This window comes from Danaus plexippus, chromosome 10 (genome assembly GCF_018135715.1).
Source record: "Danaus plexippus chromosome 10, MEX_DaPlex, whole genome shotgun sequence".
NCBI classification, from domain to species: Eukaryota; Metazoa; Arthropoda; class Insecta; order Lepidoptera; family Nymphalidae; genus Danaus; species Danaus plexippus.
The window spans coordinates 5,240,970-5,266,346 of NC_083543.1; the positions used below are offsets into that span (position 1 = coordinate 5,240,970).

Here is a 25,377-nt window from a genome sequence, read left to right on the forward strand (position 1 = left end):
AAAAATAATAACAAAATAAAGATGCATAACCTTTGTGGATTATCACTTTCGCTGACTGAACAGATTCGTATCAAAAAAAAATAAAAGAAAAACTTTGTCAGGCGCCTAATACCGTAAGGAGCGATCATAAAATTGGGTGGCTCTTATTAATAAACATTTTTCCCCCAAAGTCTTCTCATGAGACATCCGAGCCACGTTTTTATTACATATTTTACTATCCTCAAAAAGCATTAAGGATTTCATTTTTACGTGCCTTTATTTATTTTCTACATTAAATTCATTTATATTGTCGTTTTTACTTCAATATATTTAGAACGTACAAATTTTCTTTGTTGCAACAATACATTAGTAGATTTTTGTATAATGTAACGTTATTATAACATCCGAGGACGTCACAGTGACGTTATCCTGGATGCAGCTAGAAGTTAACTTTGAGTAAGGGCGGAGGGGTTATGGGGAGTGGCGCGGTGAGGGGCTTTGTCCGGGGGGAGGGGGAGTGGTGCTGAGGCTGTGTCCCGCGCAGTTTATCTCCGACCGCCGTCCCGAGTGCACGCTGCGCCGCGCACGCACACGCACCCGTCGGTACGACACGCACGCACGTAAATCTACCCCCACCCCACCAACCGGCCCCTTCCCACCCCTCAAGTGGATACTAATTGCGCGAAGCACATTTCAAAATTTTAATTCCAAGTGCAATGGTCGAGCGCAATTATTATTCTCATATATCGGTGTATGCATGCGCTTTTACCTAATCAACCATCCATCGGTGTATGTTGTAGTTTGAAACATTTTCTTATTGTATTCTTTTATATGACAATAATATTTATATTCTATGCCAGGGAACTTGAAACATGTTTTTCGTGATATCTTAGTATTGTTTGTTTCACAAATGAAATCTCATGTCGTCTATCGAAACAGATTTTATAGGTTTCGCACAGAAAAATCATCATTATTTAAAAAGTTCATGATCATTTTATTTATCAGTAATGTTAGAAAACGTTTTTATTACGCATAAAAATGCTTTTAAGCGCGGGACGAAAAGGCAAATTAGGGCGCTTGAGAACAATGTGCGATATCCCCAGCTTTATAGTACTTTAATTATATTATATACATTACATATTTTAAACAAAAATATTTATATCAGCTTCATTGAAATACACGGAGTAAATTTTTTGTTTTAAGAAATATATTATTACAACTGTAACTACTTAAACTTTTATTTAATTTCTTATAGTTGGTTTGTTTTTGATCTTTACAAATATCGTTTCTCTTTTAATGACATTCAATTTACCTTATAGTAATTTCAAGGTTGGGTTTATTTTTTTTTTTTAATTAAAAAGCAGGTGTCTTATAAGTCAGTGAACGTTATTACTCATAACTAATCACTAGGCAAACGATAGAAATTTGTCCTTCAAAAACTAACTTGTTACTTAATAGTTTTGTTTCTCAATTTCTCTATTCACAAGTAGTAATAGAAAAAAAAAATCCGCCTCTTTTAATAATGGAACCTTGTATTTTGAATTATAATATAACCGAGAAATATACGAACAGTTATTATAAATAAAAATTCGTATTCCTCAACTCAAAAAAGCTTCAAATTCTATTTTGTTCTTTTGTATTGACTTCCAAAGATTTAATATGTACAAAGTTATTTATTCATACAAATAATTTAAACATACTTTTAAAGACCAAAATTTTTCAATAGTGACATAAAATATAAATTTTAAAATCACTCCGTTTTTAAACTCTCAAAAAGAGCACTTATAACTAACAAAATACGACAAGTTTCATTCAGTTATAATTGTGTGAATATCTGGTGAATTTAAATCTTTTACGAACATTATTTTAAACACAAAAAAGCAAGTCGTTTTGGATATCTCTTAGGCGTAAACGATGTCACTTATTAAACGGCGTTTTGACCTAATTTTCTACATCAGTTTAGCACTTAGTAGCAAGAGTGAAACTCATTTATGTGGACGTTTTGTTCTAGTAAGCTTGAAGGATAATCAGATTTCTTTACCCTCATAATTGTTAGCTTTTACCCTCAACGACCGTGGGCTCGAATAAATGTCAAGAATATAAATCCTTTGGGAAAACAATCACGTATTCTACGACAGTGCAAGGTTTTTCTGTATTTCTAGAGGATTATGAATTTTAAAATGTTTTCTTTGATGTTTATAAAAATATAAAATTTACTCCAATGAAACAAGGAAAAGTTTTTTGGAGTTCTAAGAGATTTGATGCGTATTTTTAAACTATTCATAGCTTGAACGATTGCTAGAGGACGCAAAAATAAGAATGAAATACTAATTTCATAATATTTTATAGAATGATATTCTGTTTTGAATATGATTCTTTTGTCATAAATATTATTTTAAGTTTCTATATATTTAATGTAATTTCTATAATTGATATTGACATACAGTTGTGGCAGAGACCAAAAAATGTGGTTATGATTTTAATCGCAATAAATTAGTTCGCTTCTAGCTGCGACACGGTGAAATCATTTCGTTGTCAAAAACATTTAATTCGCGTCGGTTGTGCTGAGTAATATTATATTTTAGTAATTCTATAATATGAAATAAAAAATATTGTATTACTAGCTTGGAATTAATTATAATTTATTTTAAGCTGTCAATTTTAATGACATAATTCAAAATTAGAATCATATTCGAAATTTATATTCATAATATCCTGCCTTATAACGGTTTAATTCAAGAACTTCTTTCTTAATATCGGTTATAAACTATTGTAATGAAGGCTGCCTTCCATATAGCGACTATCATAAATGATAAAAGTCTACCGTTCCGGAGTGCCTCAGATCCAGCGTCTCTCATAATTCCTTAAGTATCCCCTTACATGAGTTCTCAACTTACCTACTTTGTGAAAGATGTTATGAATTTATATTGAGTATGGTTAGGGAACTTCGATATACTTTTCCATTTTTCTCTTTTACACTAATGGTTTCGGAAAAAATTTTTTTTTGTTAATTATTTTAAGAAAGTGACACCTCGACTGTTTATTTCATAACACATATGAATGAGTAAACATTCAAAACTATTTTACTTTAACGAAAAACCATGAAAACCCTAAGAATTTGACCTTAAAAATGGAACCTTTTTTTAATTCATTATTATCCCTTAGTTTACCTATATTTTAAAGGACGATTAACTCTAATAAATCGGTATTCTTTAAATGAGTTGACGTTTTCAAATTTTTTTGTTACCAAAACCTCATAAATTGCGACCTCGATGTAGATTTCTGAATGGAAAATATTAAAACGGTCGATTTTTGTGCAACAAAGCAAACTAACATTATTTTGGGATCTTTCGTTTATTGTTTAGAGTAATCTGCGTAACTGGGCTTATAGAATATCGTAAAACGAATACTTTTACATCCTACAATTTATTATGACGTAATCTAACCAACGGTAATTCAACAATGGTTAATCTTAAAATATTTAGTTAAACTACTTACCCGCGCTTTGATGTTCTTACCGAAATAGATGTTGGGTCATAAATCTCAATATTCCACAACAGGACAGAAAATGAAAATCACTTATGGTTCCAGAAACTTTCAATCAATGTTGGTTTTAAATATTTCAATTTTTTGGGTATGAACTACATTTATTGGGAGTATTTAATATTTTATATTTAAATAAATTCAGACAATAATTTTATAGGACATCATAAAAGCTGCTCTAAACATCACTTTTAATAATTTTAATATTTTTGTAAATAAATAAAGATAAAAATTATAGGAATCGCTGGTTGAATAACATTTTAATTATAGTAAAAAACCAAACGTCTTTAATAAGGTAACATTCGGTGTTTGAAAACGAAAAGTGAAACAAATATTTTAGAATTATCAATTTGAAGCATTCTTATGTTTTGGTCCAAAACAGGAGTAATTTCTCAATCTAATATATAAATATATATAAATTATATATTTTCCATATATGTGCCAGTATATAACTTCGTTTTTAAATCACATTCTATCATTGCTTTTGAAATCAAACAACTTTATTGTAAGATTCGTGCCATATAAATATAATTAGGATTGGATTAAGACATGACATGAACGGTAATTGTGTCCAACAATTCAAAGACATAATAGCTTACAACTTACTCTTAAAATGTATTAGAAATTACTATAAATATTCATTATTTTATTGTTATTAGAGGAGGGCAGATATTTTTCTGTACTTAAATTCCGTTAAATAAAATATAAAGTTTCATAGAAGTGATAAATATCAATATCACTTTTGCGGTATGTGCGTCACTTACGTAACTTTTAAATTCTCTCTTTTATTTTAGTCAATATACAAACTTTTACAACAAGAAACAAGAATAGATAATGTCAAACGAGTGGGTGTAGTATTATAATATAAGTGATTTATGTTAAAATTTTCACTGTTTATTACGGTACATCAGATGAAAGAGGTTTTTTGATGGTCTCATAAATATTTCATAGATTTAAAAACAAGGCTTTGAAAATTGTGATCTTTCAAGTGATTATTATGTATTAGAAATATAAAAGCGACTGTTTTAAAGTGGCCATGAAAAATTTTAAGCATCAAGCCAAAATGCCCATATTTGTCAGACTATATACGGCCGATACCATATTTCAGGAACTAATTCAGTTTTTTTGCTATACAAAAACAGAATTAATTATATATTTTGCATCTCCACCAAATAGTATTCAAAACCCATAATAATAATAAAGCGGACGCCTTTTCACCGAGCAAAGAAATACGGAGTATACGTGTAAATATTCGCTTATACGCTAAAGAACATGACAAAGAGAGAATTATACATTATCCCGCTTTCATCGCTATATCCAAGTATAAATAACTGACAAGGGTTTCACAAAAGTGAATACGCTTTTGGAATTAAATTGATGTATCCTCAAAAAAAGGTTTATTCACATATATTATTATTATTAACAATATAGATATTTCAAACGTTTTATATTTTAAATACTGCCCAATAAGTGCTTCATAACGAAGCTGTCGTAGACATGGCAATGCCGAATACAAGATTTCTATCCAAAACTTCGTAATTATAAATCTCTTAATTTTTCTGAAACATAAAGCTACTTTTTCGAATACTTACACATTAATTAAACATTACTGACTTTGAGCGAAACTATTTTATAAATATCTTTGTGAAAAAATATTAAAAACTTTCGTAAATAAGTATCCTCAAAATCATACTAAAGGGTTTTCCAATAGGGACGCTTGAACTTTGACAGCTGATTGCGGCCATGTTGTTTGAGTGACAGCTGTCAAATGCAGTGTGTTATATTCATTCCGTCCTCCCAAACCACCATGGCAGGTTACAGTGTCGAGCAGCACGTGCAAATCATAAAATTGTTTTATGAAAATGGGTCTTCAGTTCGAGCAACGTTCCGCGCACTTCGCCCGTTTTACGGTCGCGATGATCGTCCTGCCGAGTCGACTATCCGTCGATTGGTGGACAAATTCGAGTCAACCGGGTCAGTTAACAATCAGCCGGTTCCCGTGCGTCAACGTAACGCGAGATCTGCCGAGAATATCGCCGCTGTGCGCGACAGTGTCCTCGAAAACCCGCGGCAGTCAATTCCGCGTCGCGCACAGGAACTCGGCCTTTCGCAGACGACAACTTGGCGAATTTTGCGTTGTGACTTAAGCCTGCACCCGTACAAGATCCAGCTGACCCAAGAGCTCAAGGTTAATGACCATAGACAGCGCCGTGTGTTCGCTGACTGGGCATTAGAGCAGTTGGAAGTTGACGCCGATTTTGGCAAAAAAATCATCTTCAGCGACGAGGCGCATTTTTGGATGAATGGCTATGTCAACAAGCAAAATTGCCGTATTTGGGACGAGACCAATCCACACGAGGTTCACCAAGTGGCAATGCACCCGCAGAAAGTGACTGTTTGGTGCGGATTTTGGGCCGGAGGCGTGATTGGTCCGTATTTTTTCGAAAACGATAATGGTGTGGCCGTCACCGTCAATGGTGAGCGATACCGGTCTATGATAACCAACTTCTTTTGGCCTGAAATCGAGAATATGGATCTGGACAACATGTGGTTTCAACAGGACGGCGCTACGTGCCACACAGCACACGCTACGATGGAAGTTCTGCACGAGCAATTTCTGGACATGGTCATCTCGCGCGGAGGCGACGTGAACTGGCCACCGAGATCGTGCGATTTGACCCCGCTGGACTTTTTCTTGTGGGGTTTTCTTAAGTCGCAGGTCTATGCCAACAAGCCGCAAACCACCGATGCCCTCAAAGTCAACATACGCCACGCCATCGATCAAATACAGCCCGATTTGTGCGCCAGAGTCATCGAAAATTGGACCTTTCGTGTGCGCGCCACCAACCGAAGCCGTGGCGGTCATTTGAATGATGTCATATTCCATACATAATGGGGTCGATAGACCTTCCAAATAAAAAAAAAATTTCGCAAATATCTTTCCTACATGTATTTTTTTTTGCATTTCAAAGATCAAGCGCCCTTAATGGAAAACCCTATATGTTATTATTTGTTTAGTGCAAATAGAATGTAGATAACATCACGTATTTAAAGTAAAATATCAATTATTGATATGTACATTACTTACATACATAAACTTTAAAATATATATAATACGTCTCCAGAATAATCCTTGTTTGGACATTCAAAGTGGAAAGCAATTTCAAACGATATTGCTAAAGGTATAATAATACAATTCAAATATTGACTTGGCCTTACCTTTAAATTAAGCCTTATATTTAAATTTACCGTCAAGTATTCACAAAAAGTTATGTATGCGTGTATGTACTCGAATATACTGCGTGTTATGAAAAATAATATATTAAAATGTATATGAGAAAATATATAATAAAAACATAAAAAATACTTAATCATATTATTCTACAATACCGAGCATATTGTGCAAAATCTTTCCACCTTACTAATCTGACGGATATCCCAGAAAGTCTCAAAGATTTGTAAATCAGGCTCAGTGGAAGTGTAATCCGTATAAATCCATCTTAAATCAAAACTGTTAACGTCTTCCGGAGATCTCATTCGTCTTCTTAAAACTAAACTTGATTGCACCTAACATTTATTGTGTTTCACTTTAATTAAAGCCATCAGCGCTATCATTAGAACTCAACATCTTCGAAGGCTATATAATTAGATGTTTTTAATTTGTTTGCTTTTGTTTTGTTTACCTTATATTATATACTTTTCTTTTCATTTAACGAGTTTGCTGATTTAACGAGTTTCAGTTTTATTCATCGCCATGAATCGGAAAAAAAATTTAAAAGCCTACTTGATTAAAAAAATCCAATTATTTGTAAAAGTGTAACAGTTTAATCCGCTGAAAATATTGTCAAAGAAGCTGCTAGTGCCAAACGTTAGTTCTAAACTGTAGTACAAAGTGAGTGTGTTTTGAATTCGCGCATTGAAAAAGCAAAGCGACCGAAAGCTGAACAATTTTAAACAAAAATAAAATTAGAAAATAGAACACTTATAAAATGGAACGGCTTTCGTTATTTTTATACTTGCGAAGTTTAATTTTCTATCGAAATCTCGAGATCATCTTTAACTATTAAATCGATAGAGGAGTATCGGAATCGATTTTCATTTTCTGTAACAATTGATTTTTCTTTGTTAGTACGTTCGATTAAAAACAGCACATAATCAATTATTTTATATATTTTGTATCATAAAGGGTAATTAGTGGTCTTATTTCTAGACATATTTATGTTCAAAATAACAACTTAGAATTCAGAAATTGCTTGAAATGTCAGGCGTCTCACAATTTTACTGTAAAGTGCACGTGTTAAATTTATTTCTCATATGCAAATTTTCTCATAACGCCCTCACAAAGCCGGTCCCCGGACGTATAAACACTATCACGCATAATGGACTGAACATGAATAATATATTAGCACAAAAAGATCGTTCTATTTAGAAATCTTTTGGAATTATAACAAGAAATAAAACCTTATAATAATACTCGTTAATTTCGTCGTTATTCCTTCTTTATGAATAGAAATGTCCTAGTTAAAATATAGTTCAAATCTAACCCAGCAGTTGAATGTTTTAAATTACCTACGTAGTATATCGTTAAGCGTCAAGAGTGCGTTACCGCGACATAAAAAGAGCACAAATGGCGTAATTAAAACAGAAAGTACTCACAATTCACATCGTCAAGTTGAATTTAAGCACTCTGAAGCATTTCATTTCTTACTGCGAATCTCTTAACTTCGCCGAGTGTTATTGCACCTTTCTTTATCTCATCTCAAAGTGTATTTGAATTTAAGCTTCCTTTGGGATAAAGAAAATTATTGTTATTTTAGCAAAAAAAAAAGAAAAGGGAATGTTTTAACGGAAACAAATTTTAGTATTGGATTTAGTCGGATTGAAAGCAATTAATGAACTAAAAGAATATGTTAAAATGATATGCATTTAATGTTGTAAACGTACACGAGTGGAAGGCCCTCGAGACGTTTAATATCTTTTATTTCCTGATAGGAAACTGCTTTTAGCGTGAGATCATCTTTTGACGTGTCATTTCTGTACGATTACATCCCGTCTATCTTTTAAGGAAATGTCATAAATGTCTTTTGCAAACGATATTTAAATATATAAGATTGAACTATGCTGATATAGTTAAGAAGATAAGTCATAACGACTTGTGTGTTATCTATCTCTAGGGCCACATATATCTATATATATATTTATATATATATATATATATAACCACAGAATATTTATTTCAATAACAAACTAAGGTCATCTTATTTTTTATATTTTTATATAATTAACGTAAATGGACTTATTAATCTTTATAACTATTCGTCCCTAATTTAACTAAATTAATTGACTCCTAATAACAATTAAACGCAAAACGATATGATACAAAGTCGATATATAACTGTGTTTTTTTTTGTATCAAAGCTATTTATTTATGTGAATGATGTATTACTGTTCAATGTACTTTATTCCCCGCTGAGTGAACTTTTCTCTTTGTTACCGAAGCAAGTAACGAACGCAAAAATAATAGACGGACTTCATTTTATACGTGAATTGATTTCACCTATATATGAAGAACAGTTGTACCGAGTAAGCAGTGTTAACGGACAGACAATAAATTACTTTATATAGTTGTTAGTTCATCAAAGACGTTCAGGTTTTGATTTACTTTTTACTTTGGAAGTAATCAGAGACATAATTATATAGTATAGAATAATAAATTTATTGTAGGATACATTTTTCTAAAAACAAAAAAATCTATGAATAGTTTTTGTAAATACTTAAGGTTGAACTGCATATATTTAGCTATTTCATTGTTACTAAATGACAAAGGATTTATCATTTTGACCTAGTAAGTCCCAATAACAAAGATTTTTACATTTTATAGTGAAATATTGCAGTAAGGTAAAAGGTAAAATTTAATTAATCGGATTCATAATTTTTGATTTCTCTTTGTTATTATTCCGACTGTCAATTATGTTAAATATAATTTTATTTTCCGAGTGATTATTATTGTGGTGGAATTTTAATATGTCATTTTTGTATAGTATTTTTTTTTTTTGGCATTTATAACCATTCGTATCTGGGACTGACTTTAAAGTGGTATATATTGTAATGTCCTGATTAGGCTTCGTTATCAAATAAAGATCGATACAGTTATATTTTTTTTTAATATGAAAATAGAACACAAAAGGATAGATGACACGGGCTCGACAATATTGAATCATATCATTAGAAAAAATTACACGTAGTCTATGGTTTTTCTCTGTTCTTTTAGTTTTCATTTTTCAATTTCATTTGAAATTGATCAAATTATAATCTTTGATTATATATTCCAAGTTTTCGATGTGAATGAAGCCATAATATAAAAAAAATTGTAATCTTTAATAAAAAAAAATACCTTGTGAATAAAAATGTAAAACGTAGTTCCCTGTCGAATTTTATTCTACGGAATGTTTATGAAAAAACATATACAAAAATGATTTCCCAATTTATAACATCTACATCTAGACTTCATTTCAACATTGAAAACCTTTTCCAATGTATGTTTTCCAGATAATAGGTTTTCCTGCGACTGCAACAACTGTGACAACATGTCCAGGCGTTTTTAAACTGTAATGCAGTTCGCCATATTTGTTGATGTTCAGTGAATAAACATCGTATTTCTCGTTAAGATTCAAAAATACATTGCTACGGCTGCGTCTTTGGTACTTCGATTTATTGAATCTATAAAAACACAAAGTTTATAAACACATCATGAAAGACTTAGGTCTATAAGGATTTATAATAAATAAATAAATATTTTAATATCAGTAAGATACGTTATTATAAAAACATTAATAAGTTACTAAACATTTATATATTTTTTTGTTAAATTTCATAAATTTGTGTTACTAGTTTTTATGTTATATGTAATAATTAGCACATACAAAGTTATATTTCCTCTTAGCAAATGTAACTTAAGTTCCACAATACATTAACGGTAACTAAACAGGGTATAATTGAATGACTGCTGCTATTAGGTTAATACACTTGATTACAGTTCCCTAACAACATTCCTAGTTGGGGATGGGTTTCTGGTTGAATCGTTGTTTGACTTGCGCGTATTTTAGATATTATTAGATTTAGTTATAATGTTTTGTGAAAAAATAAATATTTTGACAAATTTAAAATGTTATTGAGCCACTGATTGGTATTATTTTTAAATCTTTTTCGTATTCTTAACGATCGTAATATATTTTATGACTAGCGAGCTTTCTTTTATGACCAATCTTAAGGTATTCTAAGTAGATTCTCGTGTTGGAACGTAATTTGTTTCTAATAGGTTCGTATAATCCATAACGGTGGAGTGGAGAGGTTTTATTATAGACCCATTGACAGGGTATGATTCTTTATCAACGGCGGCAGACTTCATTTCGATTGAGAATTGCTTCAGGATTGATGATGTTTTTTGAAAAACTACCAATTCTGTTAGATGAGTTTTTTCACTTTATGCCATGATATACTCATACAATGTAAAATTAAATGATCTAACTGTCAGTAGTGAATCTAGAGAACCCGTATTAAAGACCTTATTTATATAATATATAAAGTCATTCTTTCAGATTTCCCGCAATAAGTTATATAGAGGCAAATATAATAATATATTAAAATTTTTCAAGAAAAACAGCACTATGAACTGAAAACCTCATATTTATGTAGTAGACTTATATATTACGTTCGTATATATGATTATTGAGTAACTTCGGGAAGTAGTAGCCGAAATAAATGAGCGAACTGAATCCTTGTGTTGTGCTATAAAATTATATACTATTTTTTTTTAAATTAAAGGCAAAGTATTTTTAATTTTTCCATGATAGCCAGTGTAACCACTTAAGTCTTAAAACACTTGTCAATCCTCCACAACCTCAAACTATTTGGTTTCATTTCCATAGTCCTCTGTAAGGAAAAATCCCCTACGAAACATTAATATGAAATTATTTAACGCTCCAACACAGCGAGCGGTAGATCATAAATATTTTAATAAGCCAAACGCTTAATCCACCAACCATTGAGCTTTACTAAAGATAATCTGTATATAAATTTAAATAGAGGTATGATTCTGTATGAATATGAAAATTGAAAGACAGGAAATCACTCAATATATATGTATATGAATGGAAACCAACTTATATTCTAAATGTTTAATAGCTCTTATAGCTGTTTTAATTGCTAGATAATATCGAAGAGGCATCAGCGCAAAAGCTTCATTTTATGCAGAGCTGTCAAAGTAACAGACATAGCTATTTCCTAGCAGCGGAGGGGATTGTCTAGGTCACGAAACTGGGTCACGTTAGGGCTGTCACAAAAATATATACAAAATCATTAAATTTTCAAGAGATATCTAAATATAAAAAGTTTTTTAAAGGTGCTTAAATTGTATATGTTTAAATTACACGCACGCAACCCTATTGACGGACCTGTTGATATTGAGTGAGATTTTGTGCGGTTACGACAGAGACGCGATCTGTAATGCGTGAAGCGGAAAATACATTTCAATTTGAGATGAGTCAACCTCGTATGTAACGTTACTTGGAATTGGAAGTTTCGATTTAAATTGAATATTTTATTTTATTCATGATGTAAACAGAGCTCGGATCCGACAATTTAATAATATGTTACGAAAAACGGTATTTTCCTGGAACTTATTAACATTTATTTGTTGCAAAGCTTTGATGACAGATACGCTTTCTCAAATCTTTAATTAACATTACAAAAATTATATGTCACAATATTAACATATTGAACATAGTGAGTTAATTCGTACGTGTTGGTACCTGAATTTAATCATTAATTAAACTGTACTAACATTACTCATAAAATGAATTATTTATGAATTTTATTTATTTAATATGATATTACTTAAAATAACATCACTTAGAAGTGGGTATATACCAAAGCATTGGTAAATAATTCCGGTACGTATTTCTACACATACCAATCATACATTGCCATATTTCAACGCTAGCTTGAATTCTTGGCAATGAAACGAGATATCTCTCTGCAATGAAACTGAGTAAATAATGATGGAATGGAAATACTAACATGATTGATGAATAACTGTTTATGTAGTTCTCAGTTTTGGGTTAACTGGGCGATTGGTCACTTGGCCAGTTATATATAGATATAATGCTAGTTTTGTGTTGAGAAAAAAAATGTAGTCATTATATTTTCTATTTACACAACTCAAAACTTTTAAATAAATATCTTATAATTAGGTAGTGAATTGAATTATTTTATAATTATTGTATAAAACTTTACAACAATTTGGAATAAAGAAAACCTGTTTAAATATGTATACCCATACATTTATACACTTTAATCATAATAATATAAATAAGTAGTATGTAAGTATATACATTTGGCACGTGTCTTTAAATATAATAAAAAATGCTCAACCCACAGTTTTTAAACCAAGTCATCTGATCAACGATATGGTTAGGTTTGAAATGAACCATTTACAAAATCTATAACAATATCTCTATGAAAGATCAATACTACACATTGTTTATTGATCACAGTTATGATGCGGCGTGGTTCTATGGCAATCCCCGGCGGGGGCGAGCCACTTATAGTTGTTGAAGAAAGTGGGGCTGAAGAAGAGGCCTGCTATCGGCCTCCCGCGCCTTTCCGAGGCTTCTCTGAGGATCAAGAGTCGCCGCCAGATCCCTACCACTTGTCACCATGGCGAGACAACCGCAAGCATTCCCTTCCAACACCAGCTTGCACATCTGGACCCACGGCTAGCCAGGTACGGTATAGGGCAATAATTTAGTATATTTTAATATTTTAGGTCTTCCTGCCTAGCAAAGGCCTCATAATTAATAATAATAGAATTAAGGTGATTTTTTCTTACCTCGTTTACCTCTACTTGCCTCGATCCGAGATCTTCTACCTTCATATGATATAAAACTGGTTGATCTATAAAATATTCAGGTACGTCGCTTATCAGAGCGAGGAGAAGGCGCAGCTCGTGAGGCTAGAGAAGCAGCCTTTTTGGCTACTTTGAGCCAGGCTCCACCACAGACGGGCGGTCGAAGGTTAGTATGAAAATTTGGTAAAACTTTCCTAAACACATATTGATTCTTTACTAATAAAATTTTTTTCAGGCATTCCGTAGTTACAATATCAAGAGTGCCTCAGGCACTCTTTGGACGAGGCCGACGAGAATCTATTGCGGCTTTCCCCGCCCTGGGCCATCGGCGGGACTCCGGAGCTGGAATTAAAAAATGTTATTAACTTATAATCATACAATGTTTAATTTATATTTTTAAAAACGTGGAATTAAATCATACCTTTCTGCAGGTCCACCAGCCACTGATGCGCTGGGTAGTACTCATAATCTACAATTGGACATAATGGATGATATCGTACAGGCACGCAAAGTGCGAATGCGTCTATGGAACACATCGAATGAAAAGGTTTGTGAAGTACAGCCTTTAGATGAGCGATCTCCAATTGGCAGTTCGGTGAGATATACAAACCGAGGACGCAGACATTCAGATTTCGTTGGATCTCCACTACCACCAATTCCTTCCCGTCGTCGCGCTTCTGAAATGCCCCCTCCACCTCCGATACCTCCCCGTAGCGGTGCTGGTGTGGTTTGTACTGACACAGATCTCAAGCTGATGTTAAATGCTCTAACTTCTTCTGCTACGGAGATAGATAGATGTGGTAAACCTGATCGTAACAGACGTTTGGCGGACATGAGATCAAGCAGTTTCGATGCTTCTACGCTACGCGAAAAGCTTTCAGATTCAGGTACTGGATGGTTTGCAAGAAGGCATCAGACATTGGCTACCAAGAAGAAAGAAAACGAAGTTAAGAAACCTAAAGTGACGTTCGCCCCAGACTCCAAGTCGGCTCCAGGAGATGCTGCCGTTGTGTGGGATAAGCCAACGGGATCTGTTGTGGATGCAAGTGCTCTTGGCAGCGCCATAGAGGTTTTTCTAAGGAGTGGAAACACCGTCAATCCAGCTCCTTCGTCATCAGGAATATCAATACCTGTAGAAATAACAAAACCTGAAAATGAAGCTCGACCTACACCCAGTACGAGTCGAACTTCAGGACGCGAAAATGAGCGTTGGTTCTCAAACAGACCGGAGGAGGAGGAAACCGGAGAAGGTTGCGATGCGTCCCTTTGCACCTCTCTAAAGGACCTCTTCGTGTAGAGACAATCAGTCTATTAAAACTTCTATATATATATTTATACATAACACTGAATTACTTTCAGGTTGAGAGTGAGAGTAGCACGTACATATGTCTCAACTCATGTCTTGCAAGCTCGGTGTACCTTATTTTATAAATCTTTCAATGTGATAGACTGCGCGAAGGATGCCGGCGCCGGTCGTCCTGAGTCGACTCACGACCGACGCCTGACCTGAGCGAAATTATTTTTAGAGTAAATTCTATTTTCATTGTAAAATTTTACTAGTAATCAAGTTAATAGATTTATCGTTAGTTAGAAATTATAGGTATTTGTATTGAACGGGTGCGTTTTCCACGTCGCTAGGTCGATATCCCCCGCGCCCGCTTCACCCTCGCCCCGTCTCGTCTTTGTCTTGTAATCAAATGTTAACCATTAAACAATTTAACTTTATCATTGTATAGCAAATAATTTAATGGAGACGTAGCGTTGGGAGAAACGTACGCTTAATAGACGAATGCCACTTACGGCACCATTTATCAATAAAATTTTTATCGATGTTGTTTGGTGTTTCAATTAATCAATAACCGATTTTATTTCATATTATTAACGAACATCCCCCTGAATTTAAAAATCATATAAATTAAAGTCAATTAAAAAAAATACATATCCTTCACGTACCTAATGGTCATCCGTATCAATTAAAACTTTACATAAAATTTCCTTATTTTAGTTACATCAAAAAAAGTTGATGGAATAAATATAAAAAAATATATATATTTATTATTTATTTGTTTACATTCTACTTATTATAAAAGAACTTTGATAATCTTTTAAATCCATCATCATAGTTACAAGTCTTTTCTAAAAGCTTAATTGAGGTATTCTCCCTGATATATAAAGCTAATACGTATAATATAGAAATAAGTGCAAGAGAGAGTAAAAGACAAACAAAAAAATTGATTGAACGAAAAATCAATTTATTTTTATTATATTTCAAATAGTTAATTTTATAAATCAAACTAAAAATATAGTATTGAATATAATAGATGTACACCTTTTATACAAGTCCTTCAAGGCCTTCCTTCATAGTCTACGCCTATTATATTATAAAATAAAATTTCAAGAATTTATTTGGCAGAACAATGTAGATTGCCAAAATTCGTGAATTTATTAATAGAATCCTTAAAATGTCTTTGAAAGCGAAGCAAAACTAATTAGTAGCGGTTTTATGATGGAAGTTTTGCACTTAGACGGAGTTTGTATTTCGCCTAGTTGCTATAAAGACCTTACTGCTCATATTAATTATAAGCCTTAGATACCATTATAGACCCGTAAAAATAAGTTACTGCACTTACTGAGCTGTAATCTGAGAATTCGGATAATCTTAGCAATATTTGTTTACCATAATTATATTCAGATTTATTATACGTCCTATTTAACCGCTTAATAAAAAGTAGTGTTTGAGTTAGTAGCTACCTGCATGTTCGTATGTAAATTTCGGTTTTGTTTTATTTGTAGGAAGTATCCTAACACGGTTCTCTAATAAAGTATTAATATTAAAGTTAATGAAATATTAAACTATTAATAAAGAACTGCGTTAATTTATTCTCATTTGTGTCAAGTGATCGCTTCGAATAATTGTAATTTTTAAACTCTTCTAGCCTGAAAGAAACCTGATCAATGACTTAACAACAACAACAGATCTTAGAAATTTGAAATTCAGAGTTAGCTAATGCGGAGGTATCAACCAGCCTTCCGCAGCTTTTCTAGACTAGTCTAGAATTATTGATTATTTGTAATTAAAATAATTACAATCCTGATTACGAAATACGATATTAAATAGTTTAATTTAAAAAAAAAATATTCTATACAATCTAATTGATCAACATAAGTTACAATAGTTTGTTACAACTACCCAAACATTGGACAGGAATGTGTTTTATGAGTATAATTTAAAAAAAAATCTTAAAAAAGATCTCTCATGACTATATCTTTTAGGTTATGTTTTCCTACTATAATTCAGCATAATAATAAAGCAAAAATAAAAGTCGTTAGCTTTCAAATGTTAATACAATAAGAGTAGGTACATTTACACTATATATAAAAATTTATATTTAAGATCAATGTTATAAGTTACTTGTTAGTTCTTCATTCAGTAGTGCTTTTATTTATAGGAAGTAAAAAAAGATTTACAAAAATAGTACCTAACGTATGTTATCAAGATTTTATTAACGAACAATGTAATGTATGAAAAATGTAAAACAAATAAATCTTTAGGGTGATAAATTTTCCATCGTAAAGGTCGAATCGCGTTGAAATCCAATCAGTCCTTAATTTGAAGTAACTTTAGAAACCATTTGTAAATTAATTATTTATTATTCTGTTGACATTCCGAATCCAATTTCCAATGACTTTGCTATAAAACTTATTTGTCGAAAGTTATTTACGGCAATCAAGTTCTGAATAAAAAAAACATTTACTCGCTAACGACAATTTCACCGTGTTAGAATAAATTTTAACGGATTAAAGAAAATAAACTTTGGTTTCATTACGCAATAAATTTTCCATATATATATATTTATCTCTAATACCTATTGTATCGGATTTGCAACATTTGATCCAAGTCCACAAATAGTCATATCAAATGTCAGAATAATTAGTGAGCCTATTAGAGCTTTAGTTAAGTTGAACAACGACAAATCATGCGAGATTTCCAACATTCAGGCTTAATAACTTCACATTAGATTTATCAACACAGTAAATTGTATATTATCGTACTAGTAACGCTAATATTGTAGATTTGTGTGTGTTGTTTTATATTATCTTATGTTTAAATTACTTTTTAATATAATTATGTAATTATAGTAACAATTTCCACGAGCTATTTGTCATAAGAGAAAAATTTCGTTATTTTCATTACAAACAGGCAACCTTAATTTTTTATGGTCGGAATTAGGGATTTGAATCTTATTGTTCAAACTAATACATCTATTTTAGTCAGCGGTAAAAAAAGGAGCACCTCAGAGCCTTGACATTTATCTTCTTCGCTTGAAGTGTAAATATAACACAGACTGGAAACAGAAGCCTCCACCCATTATAGGTATTCTAAATAGAAATATTAACAATCTTGAGAAACTACCAGAAATACAAGACTTAGAGAAAGATTCGATAAAGATAGATTGTTTTGTTGTTTTTAGCTTCATAATACAGATAAGATGAAAATGAATGAAAGCAGGAAATTTAAAATAATAATCATTTTAGCAAGTGAAACAACAACTGTTAAGATATTCTTAAGTTGTTCCGATTCCTTAGCTTAACTTCACTTATTCGATCATAATTTATCAACAAACAGGTTAGAGCTATATGGTATAGAATGCATACATCCTCAAGGTGAGGCAGTGGGTAATGTATTAATTAGTTCATCACAGATGAGCGGCCATGTAATAAAATTGGTCCGGAACGGTGTGACGCCCGGAGCCACCTCAGACCCAACTCTGTTAAATCATTTATCTATCTAAATATAGTCGTCATTTTGTTTGAAAAAATCACATGAGATATGAAGTTGCCATGTATTAAATAATTTAAAATATTTCATTAAAATGTTAAACTGAAAAGATATATATTGTATATTTTTTATACTTTGTCTAATAGATATCCTCAACGCGGAATTTTTAGTTAAGAAATTACAATTCAGTAATCATATTTAGTACTATTTGTTTTTGTTTTTATAATTTTCAAACAAAAGTATATTTATTATTCACTCTTTTTATTAGTCTTTAAAAATATGCAATAAATTTATAAAAGGAAAAAATATATTATTAACTACTTAAAATAAAAATACAGTTTACATTTGGTTTCAAGCGGCGGCTGTACCGCTAAGTGCCTACGTCATGGTGAGGTAATGCTTCTTTACAGACATTCTAAAATCCGTTTGAGATTTAAACAGTTATTTGCCGTGAGAGCCCTCTTGAATTAGTTGAAAATTATTTAACAAGGTCATTAAAAAAAATGCACAGTATAATGATAAATGTAATACAATTATTAAGCACAAAGTTTGAACTGATCGCAGCTCAACTATGATATTTAATATCGGAATTTATAACTTCTATAACAAAACCATTGGCTTAAACCAATTAGCAGTAACGAATATTCTTCAGATGTTTCAAAGAATCTATTTTCTTAAGAAAATAAAAATCCAAAATAAAACGAATATAATAAATTTTATATTTATTTGCACTTTCATAATTAATATCAATATATTTTTTAATGCAAATAAGTACTTGTTATTGTTGATTATAATCAATTATTAATAATTATTAATAAAAATAGTTCTACATATATATATTGGTTGTTCGAACATTAAGTGACATTTATAAAAGTCAAATGTTTGAACAGAATCTTTTACTGCATTACACTTTCTACACATTCACATTTTAATGCATACATTTGTAGGTTAGGTTAGGTTTAGCTCGGAAAATTGAAAGTTTTTCAAAAGATCGATTGAATTCCATTTTATATGAGCCGTCTACAAAGTTTTGACTCCAAGGGGTAGATGGTATTTGATGATATTTCGTCTAGACATTTATATTAAAATGAAACATTTTTAATTCTACTTCAAAATTCAATGCTACAAAAATCTTATCAATCTGAAATTCGATGTCAAAGACAAAATTTGTTTTTTAATAATAGAGTATTTCGTTATTTTGACCGAAAACATTGACTAAGATATTTAGGGAAATAATACTGAAACTTTTTTTTACTACACTTTTTTAGGTATTGAAGTGTAGAAAGCTCTTCACCTCGAATGATGACTCGAAAATAATGGAATGTAACAAAAACCAAAAACCTAATTAAAAAGTCTATCAGACATAAGAGTCAAGAGACATAATTTAAAACGGAGTGCAAGTAATTTGGAATGTAGCTTTCAAAATTGCTTCATATTTTTCTTTAACAATACTCCTCTCCCTGCAACGATATGGACCCAGCACCCGGACAGTGACTCCATGGAATACTGAGAGGTTTCGTATCACTTAGGAAACGGATTTATAATTTTTAAGTTACCTAGATAGTTAGTCTTCTTAAAAATTACATCTAACGTTATTACGCTACTTAGATTAAAATTACAGTTTATTAGACTTAATTACGTATACTTTCAGTATACACAAATATTCACACCATATTCCTAATCACTAAACACAATATAAACCCACAATTGGAATTGTTATAGTTCGGATATAATTTAAGCACAACAAAATAAACAAAACTATAAGATTTTCCTAGTAGGCTTTATATCTTGACACAAGTTTATTACTTCTCCTCTTGTGCAGTTGTTATCCATCTAAGAAAAGTCATTGTATAATTCATTGTTAATCGGTATGTTATAAATGTTGAATAAAAAATTATATATCGATTGTATCTAACAATGAAGCCTCTCAGCCTTAAGCCTCTATACTATAAGAATTTATGCCATATGCAAGTTTCTAAAAGATAAACGTCAATTTCGGAAAACAATAAGGTTATATCAGAGTCTGTAATTGAATCTCCGTACTTGCTTTAACTTAATATCGAACGATTCTCTCAAATGTATTATCGTTTGCAAATTACATCAAGATATAACCACAATTTTTGTCAATAAAATATCAGTTTATTTTACAACCAATTACCTAAAGGTCAATTTAGCACATTTTTCGGTTCTATTAAATTACAATAACTGAGAGTAAAGTTACGTTAAAAAATCATAAAAAGTAACGAATACCCTAAACAGAAGAAACAGAAAAAGAAAAGATGTAACCTTCTAAAGAATGAATTTGTTGAAAAATAAAGGGACATGTGTTAAAAATAGAATTTTAAAGAGTAGACAAGGGATGTCGGATTTGACACCCAAGACATCTTCGCCAACGCACCAAGGGAAGTATAGAATCAGACTGATAAAACGGCAACTGTTTTTCCGTTTAATTGGACTACTTCTATTAATAAATGAAAAAGTATGAGAAGTAAGTAATTACTAATATGTAGTAAAATTAAAGTTACAAGCTTATTCTTTGAAATGTGTTCACTTCACGTTTGAAATGTTTTTTTTTTTTACAATTAGTGTATTTTTTAGGACAACTAATTAATTTATTTAAATGACGAAAACCCAAAATATTTTTTTTTTTATTTATGTTTAAAATATATATTTCTGTACGGTTAAATCTATGTGACATTTAATTTTTATACTAAAGTATTCTGGATATAGCAACGAAGCACCCGTACCACAATGAATTATTTAAATATCCATCCTTGATGTAAAAATATAAAAACATCTTCTTATAACTACGAAAAAAAGGTTTTATATTTATCTATTACCTTAACTATTACCCCGAGTGGAACTCAGACATAACCACAGAAATGCCTTTGATAATATAAATATAGCAAAGATACCACTGTTACTTGAAAATGAAAAAGAATAGAAGATTTCTATTAGTCATTCGTGAATTTAAGATACCTGACAATAACTGATATTTTTTCATTTATATCCAAAAAAAAAAATTCAAATTTACGCAAAAGAGTAACAATCTGACAGTGCTATAATTTTATAAAACTATAATGTAAACTTTTATTCAGATGTGATTTTAACTTAGAATTTTCTATTACTGTACATTATGTGACATTCAAATCTCATTTTAGTTTTATCTTAATAACAGGAATAACCACTATAATTATTTCGCCGCCATTTGTAACACGACACTAATCAGATACATACATGTTTGATGAAATTTAATTCTTTGTAAATAATTTTCCACTTAAAACCTATTCCGTTGCATAAAATTATAGATTTTCTTTAAGGAGGCTATAAAATTTATACAATTCTCTCTATATATCTCATATGTAAAAGAAATTAACAACTACATTTTCATCACTCGTTCAGTAAGAAGTAAAAAAGTCAATTGAACACATCTCAACTAGACAATTGTTTTTGTTATATATTACTAGAGTTCTTTAACGTCTAACTATGATACAAAAGCTGAAGAAATTGTTCTAGGATCCAGTATTAAGTAAATCCATGTAGATTAAGTAAATCCATGTAGCTATTAGATACTACTTTATACAACCCCATAGTAAAACTCACGACATTAAAATCATAAACTACCTACATCATAAAATGTAACTAATTCTTAACACTATGTTACTTAACTGTATATATATATATATATATATATATATATATATATATATATATATATATATATATATATATATATGTATATCTCAAATACTTTTTCGTTCCCATCTTATGTGCTGTTTTCTTTCGATGAATATAACGATGTCGTTAGTTGGAACCTTCCTTGTCATAATATAATGAAATTTGTTGCCCAAACTTTAAGAGCAATTACTTGGCGTACCCGGACATATATTGTTGCTCACAAGTATAAAATGAACACTGTTTATTACTTCATACATTTTATGATTGAAAAGTTTGGGTAAAATAAAAGACAACCTTAAAAGCATATTTATAAAGATTAGTTTTGCTTTTTTTTTTAGTAAAAACAACTTCTATTCCGTAAAAAGCTAATTACATTATTAAAATTCTCGGTCCTTTGAGTCCGTAACAAAGGCATTTGAACTCGATGTAGCTCATTCTAAATAACTCGTGGCCATACAAAATAACAAATAGTCTAGTGCTCTCCGCTGTAGTGGACAACAGTCTTTTCAGCTACGGAATTTATTGGAAAATCGCTCTGAGTAAATTCTGATATAATAGCAATATACGTCAGCAGCTACCTAATGTATGGTTTTATATAATTTAACATAAATCTTTCTTAGACAGTTTCGAAATAAAATTTTAAATATTTTATAGTAGTTGACATTATTTACCCTAAAAAAATTACTACTGAAAAACAAATCAGACAAAACAAATAATAAAACGAATTATCGGTGTACAATGTGAGTATTCTAATAAAATTTTGACCCAATTTTGAATTTAACATCGTTTTTAATTGAATTGCTACCTAACTAACAAACAACTATAATTGTGTTTGTTGAAGAGATACCTTTCGATCAAAAAATCTTCCCTAATCAATTGTTCTCCCTGTAAGTATTAGATTTTATTACCTTTATCGTATCGCACAATGGGTATTGTGTTGATCAATCGTGTTGCGTTTTTACTTCATGGAAATTTCATTTTATTCAATAGAAAAATATTTCTTACATTCAAACATAAAAGATTTGTTAAATAAAAAAAATAGAAGGTAAAAGGAGCATTATTTTAATATTTACACATATAATCTGTATTATAAATCAAGAGCGTTTTTCAGTAGTAATAACTGTCATGTAAGCCTTTTTGGAAATGAATATCCAAAAACCATAAAATGAGATTCCATTTTAATTGATTCTGCCAAACCAAAAATTGAAGAAACAAAAGAGGTTGTCTCTGACTTTTATGTTAATATTAACATCCATTTTAGAAAAAAAATATATTTTGAAGAGGCACTTAAATTTCAAGAGTTTCAACGATTGTAAACAATACCAAATAGAATTGAAGAAATAACTTCTATGGACATTATATTTACATTTTTTATTACGAATATGTAAAATTCTTTTATTTATCTACTGTATTATTATGATTTCCGTTGTGGATATTTATAAATATCACATAACATGGTGAATTATTATAGATATTCTACCCTTACTAAAGTAACTGTATCAATCTGTTGGCTTTACATAATTGAACCGACGAATAAATGTGGATGAAATTTGAGAGTTAGGAACGACCTTAGAAAAGGATACAGGGTCGTTTCAGCAGGATATTCTGATCCATGCTGACAAGGCCGAGGAAGAGTACTAGTCATAAACACGATAGACTAATTTTAAAATTATTTCTTTGTTTCCTACCTCACAAAGCAACATAGAACGGCAGTGAAAAGTAATAAACAACAGTATGGCTAGTGAAAGTAGGCTTCGTTATACTACACGTGAAGCGTTCCCTTTATCTCATTAAAAGCTGACGGTGATACTGTAATGTACCAATATTTACAAATTAAAAAAAATGTTAACACTCCGTATGTAGCGTGATGCCAACTTGGATTACTCGTACTGGTCCGGTTCAAATTTCATTATACTCCAGGCTATTTAGTCCAGATCGCGATAAATTGATACAGAAAGCGCAAACAATAAAACTCGTAATTGAAGACACAGGAGGATATAAAAATCGAAATTTTAGTTTGCTTGTTCTGCTACAACAAAAAACACAGGTACATATATGAAAATACACCTATCATTTTTTTGCAGGAGAATATTTATATAAAAAAAAAGAATATAAATAATCTATTATTATCTATGTCGTATAAAATGGATTAATTTCTATCATCTAAACTTTATTGATATTAGCAAGAGTCTAATAAGCAATGTTTGTGACAACAACTAACCACCGGTTTAGATATTTGTGTAACGAAATGACCGAATAATTTAATATCAATGTTTGTGTAAGCTGAGGACGGAGGTAAAAACACGAACATTGTTTATCGGTCCGGTCCCTCACAATCGCGCCATTACGCTACGGGGACTCAATTGACTTTTCATTGTTTCTCGATATTCCCTTATTCGCTTTGATGAACTCTTTTCTCTTTATTGTTACCATGTGATTTATGAAGCTCTTACCACTTGGACGGGCTCGAGCTTGTGCATTAATGTATGAAATATTCTATATATGCCTTTTATTTATGACTATGACGTGGACTTTAACAAGCTTCGAGGTAAACTTTTTTATTTTATTAAAGAAATCCTGTTTCTGTATCCCGATTTACGTCTTGTGACTTTAAGAGGCTTTAGATGACCTCTGGCATTTAAGTCAAATAACTAATTAAAAATAATACGAACATAAAAAACTGTGTCCGACAAAAATATTACAAACAAAAACTTCTTACCGTTGTTTAATTGTTTTTAAATCAAATTAATAACCCTTTCTCAAAATCACATATTAATTACTGTTTTATAGATAAACGGAAAATATGAATTTTATTATTAAAACATAAAATTAACACTTTAATATTAAACCGGTCCCTAAATGCTATGTAAATTTGTTTTACCACTTTCGACGTGATTAGGTAACGACGTTCAAATTTATAATACTATTAGTATGAGATGCCTTTACAATTAAGTTATTCTACATGTCGATAACTGATTTAATAGAATAATATGAAAAATTCATTATGTTTATTAAAATTCCACCTTTAATATAATTTTTATATGTTACGTGTAATTTGAGATTAATTACGTTGTGTTTTAAAGCCGTTTCAACGTCAAGAGAAATTAATATACAATGTAACGTCTCGTTTCAAAGAGATACCAACATCACATTTATAATGATTGATGTTTAAAGTTAACACCATCTCATGAAATGTTGGTAATAATTGTATTTTTAAAATAAGAAAGAACAAATATAGACATTCTGATTGAATAATTATCCTCTGATTACATTTCAAGAAATCTATTAGAACCTTATTAATATACACAGGCAAATCTATACATTGTACGTACTTGCACATATTTGCTGAAATAAATAAATAGGCGTACCTATTTTTTTATAAACATATATTAAAATTTCACCGATTCTGGCAAAAATGGTATACTTCTTATTAACTCTGTTTTCGAATGTCATTTTACAAATACAAAACATTGTAAATCTATTGCAAATC

General features: G+C 30.9%; 1 protein-coding gene across 1 annotated transcript; it reads left to right on the plus strand.

Annotated features, from left to right (window-relative positions):
- Positions 1 to 536: 536 nt before the first annotated feature.
- LOC116766898 (uncharacterized) lies at positions 537 to 15,263 on the plus strand. Its single transcript, XM_032657039.2, has 5 exons — positions 537 to 582; positions 13,077 to 13,306; positions 13,492 to 13,595; positions 13,665 to 13,786; positions 13,861 to 15,263. The coding sequence occupies exons 2-5, from the start codon at positions 13,079 to 13,081 to the stop codon at positions 14,724 to 14,726; spliced, it is 1,320 nt and encodes a 439-aa protein (XP_032512930.1). The 5' UTR covers positions 537 to 582; positions 13,077 to 13,078; the 3' UTR covers positions 14,727 to 15,263.
- The last annotated feature ends 10,114 nt before the right edge of the window (positions 15,264 to 25,377 follow it).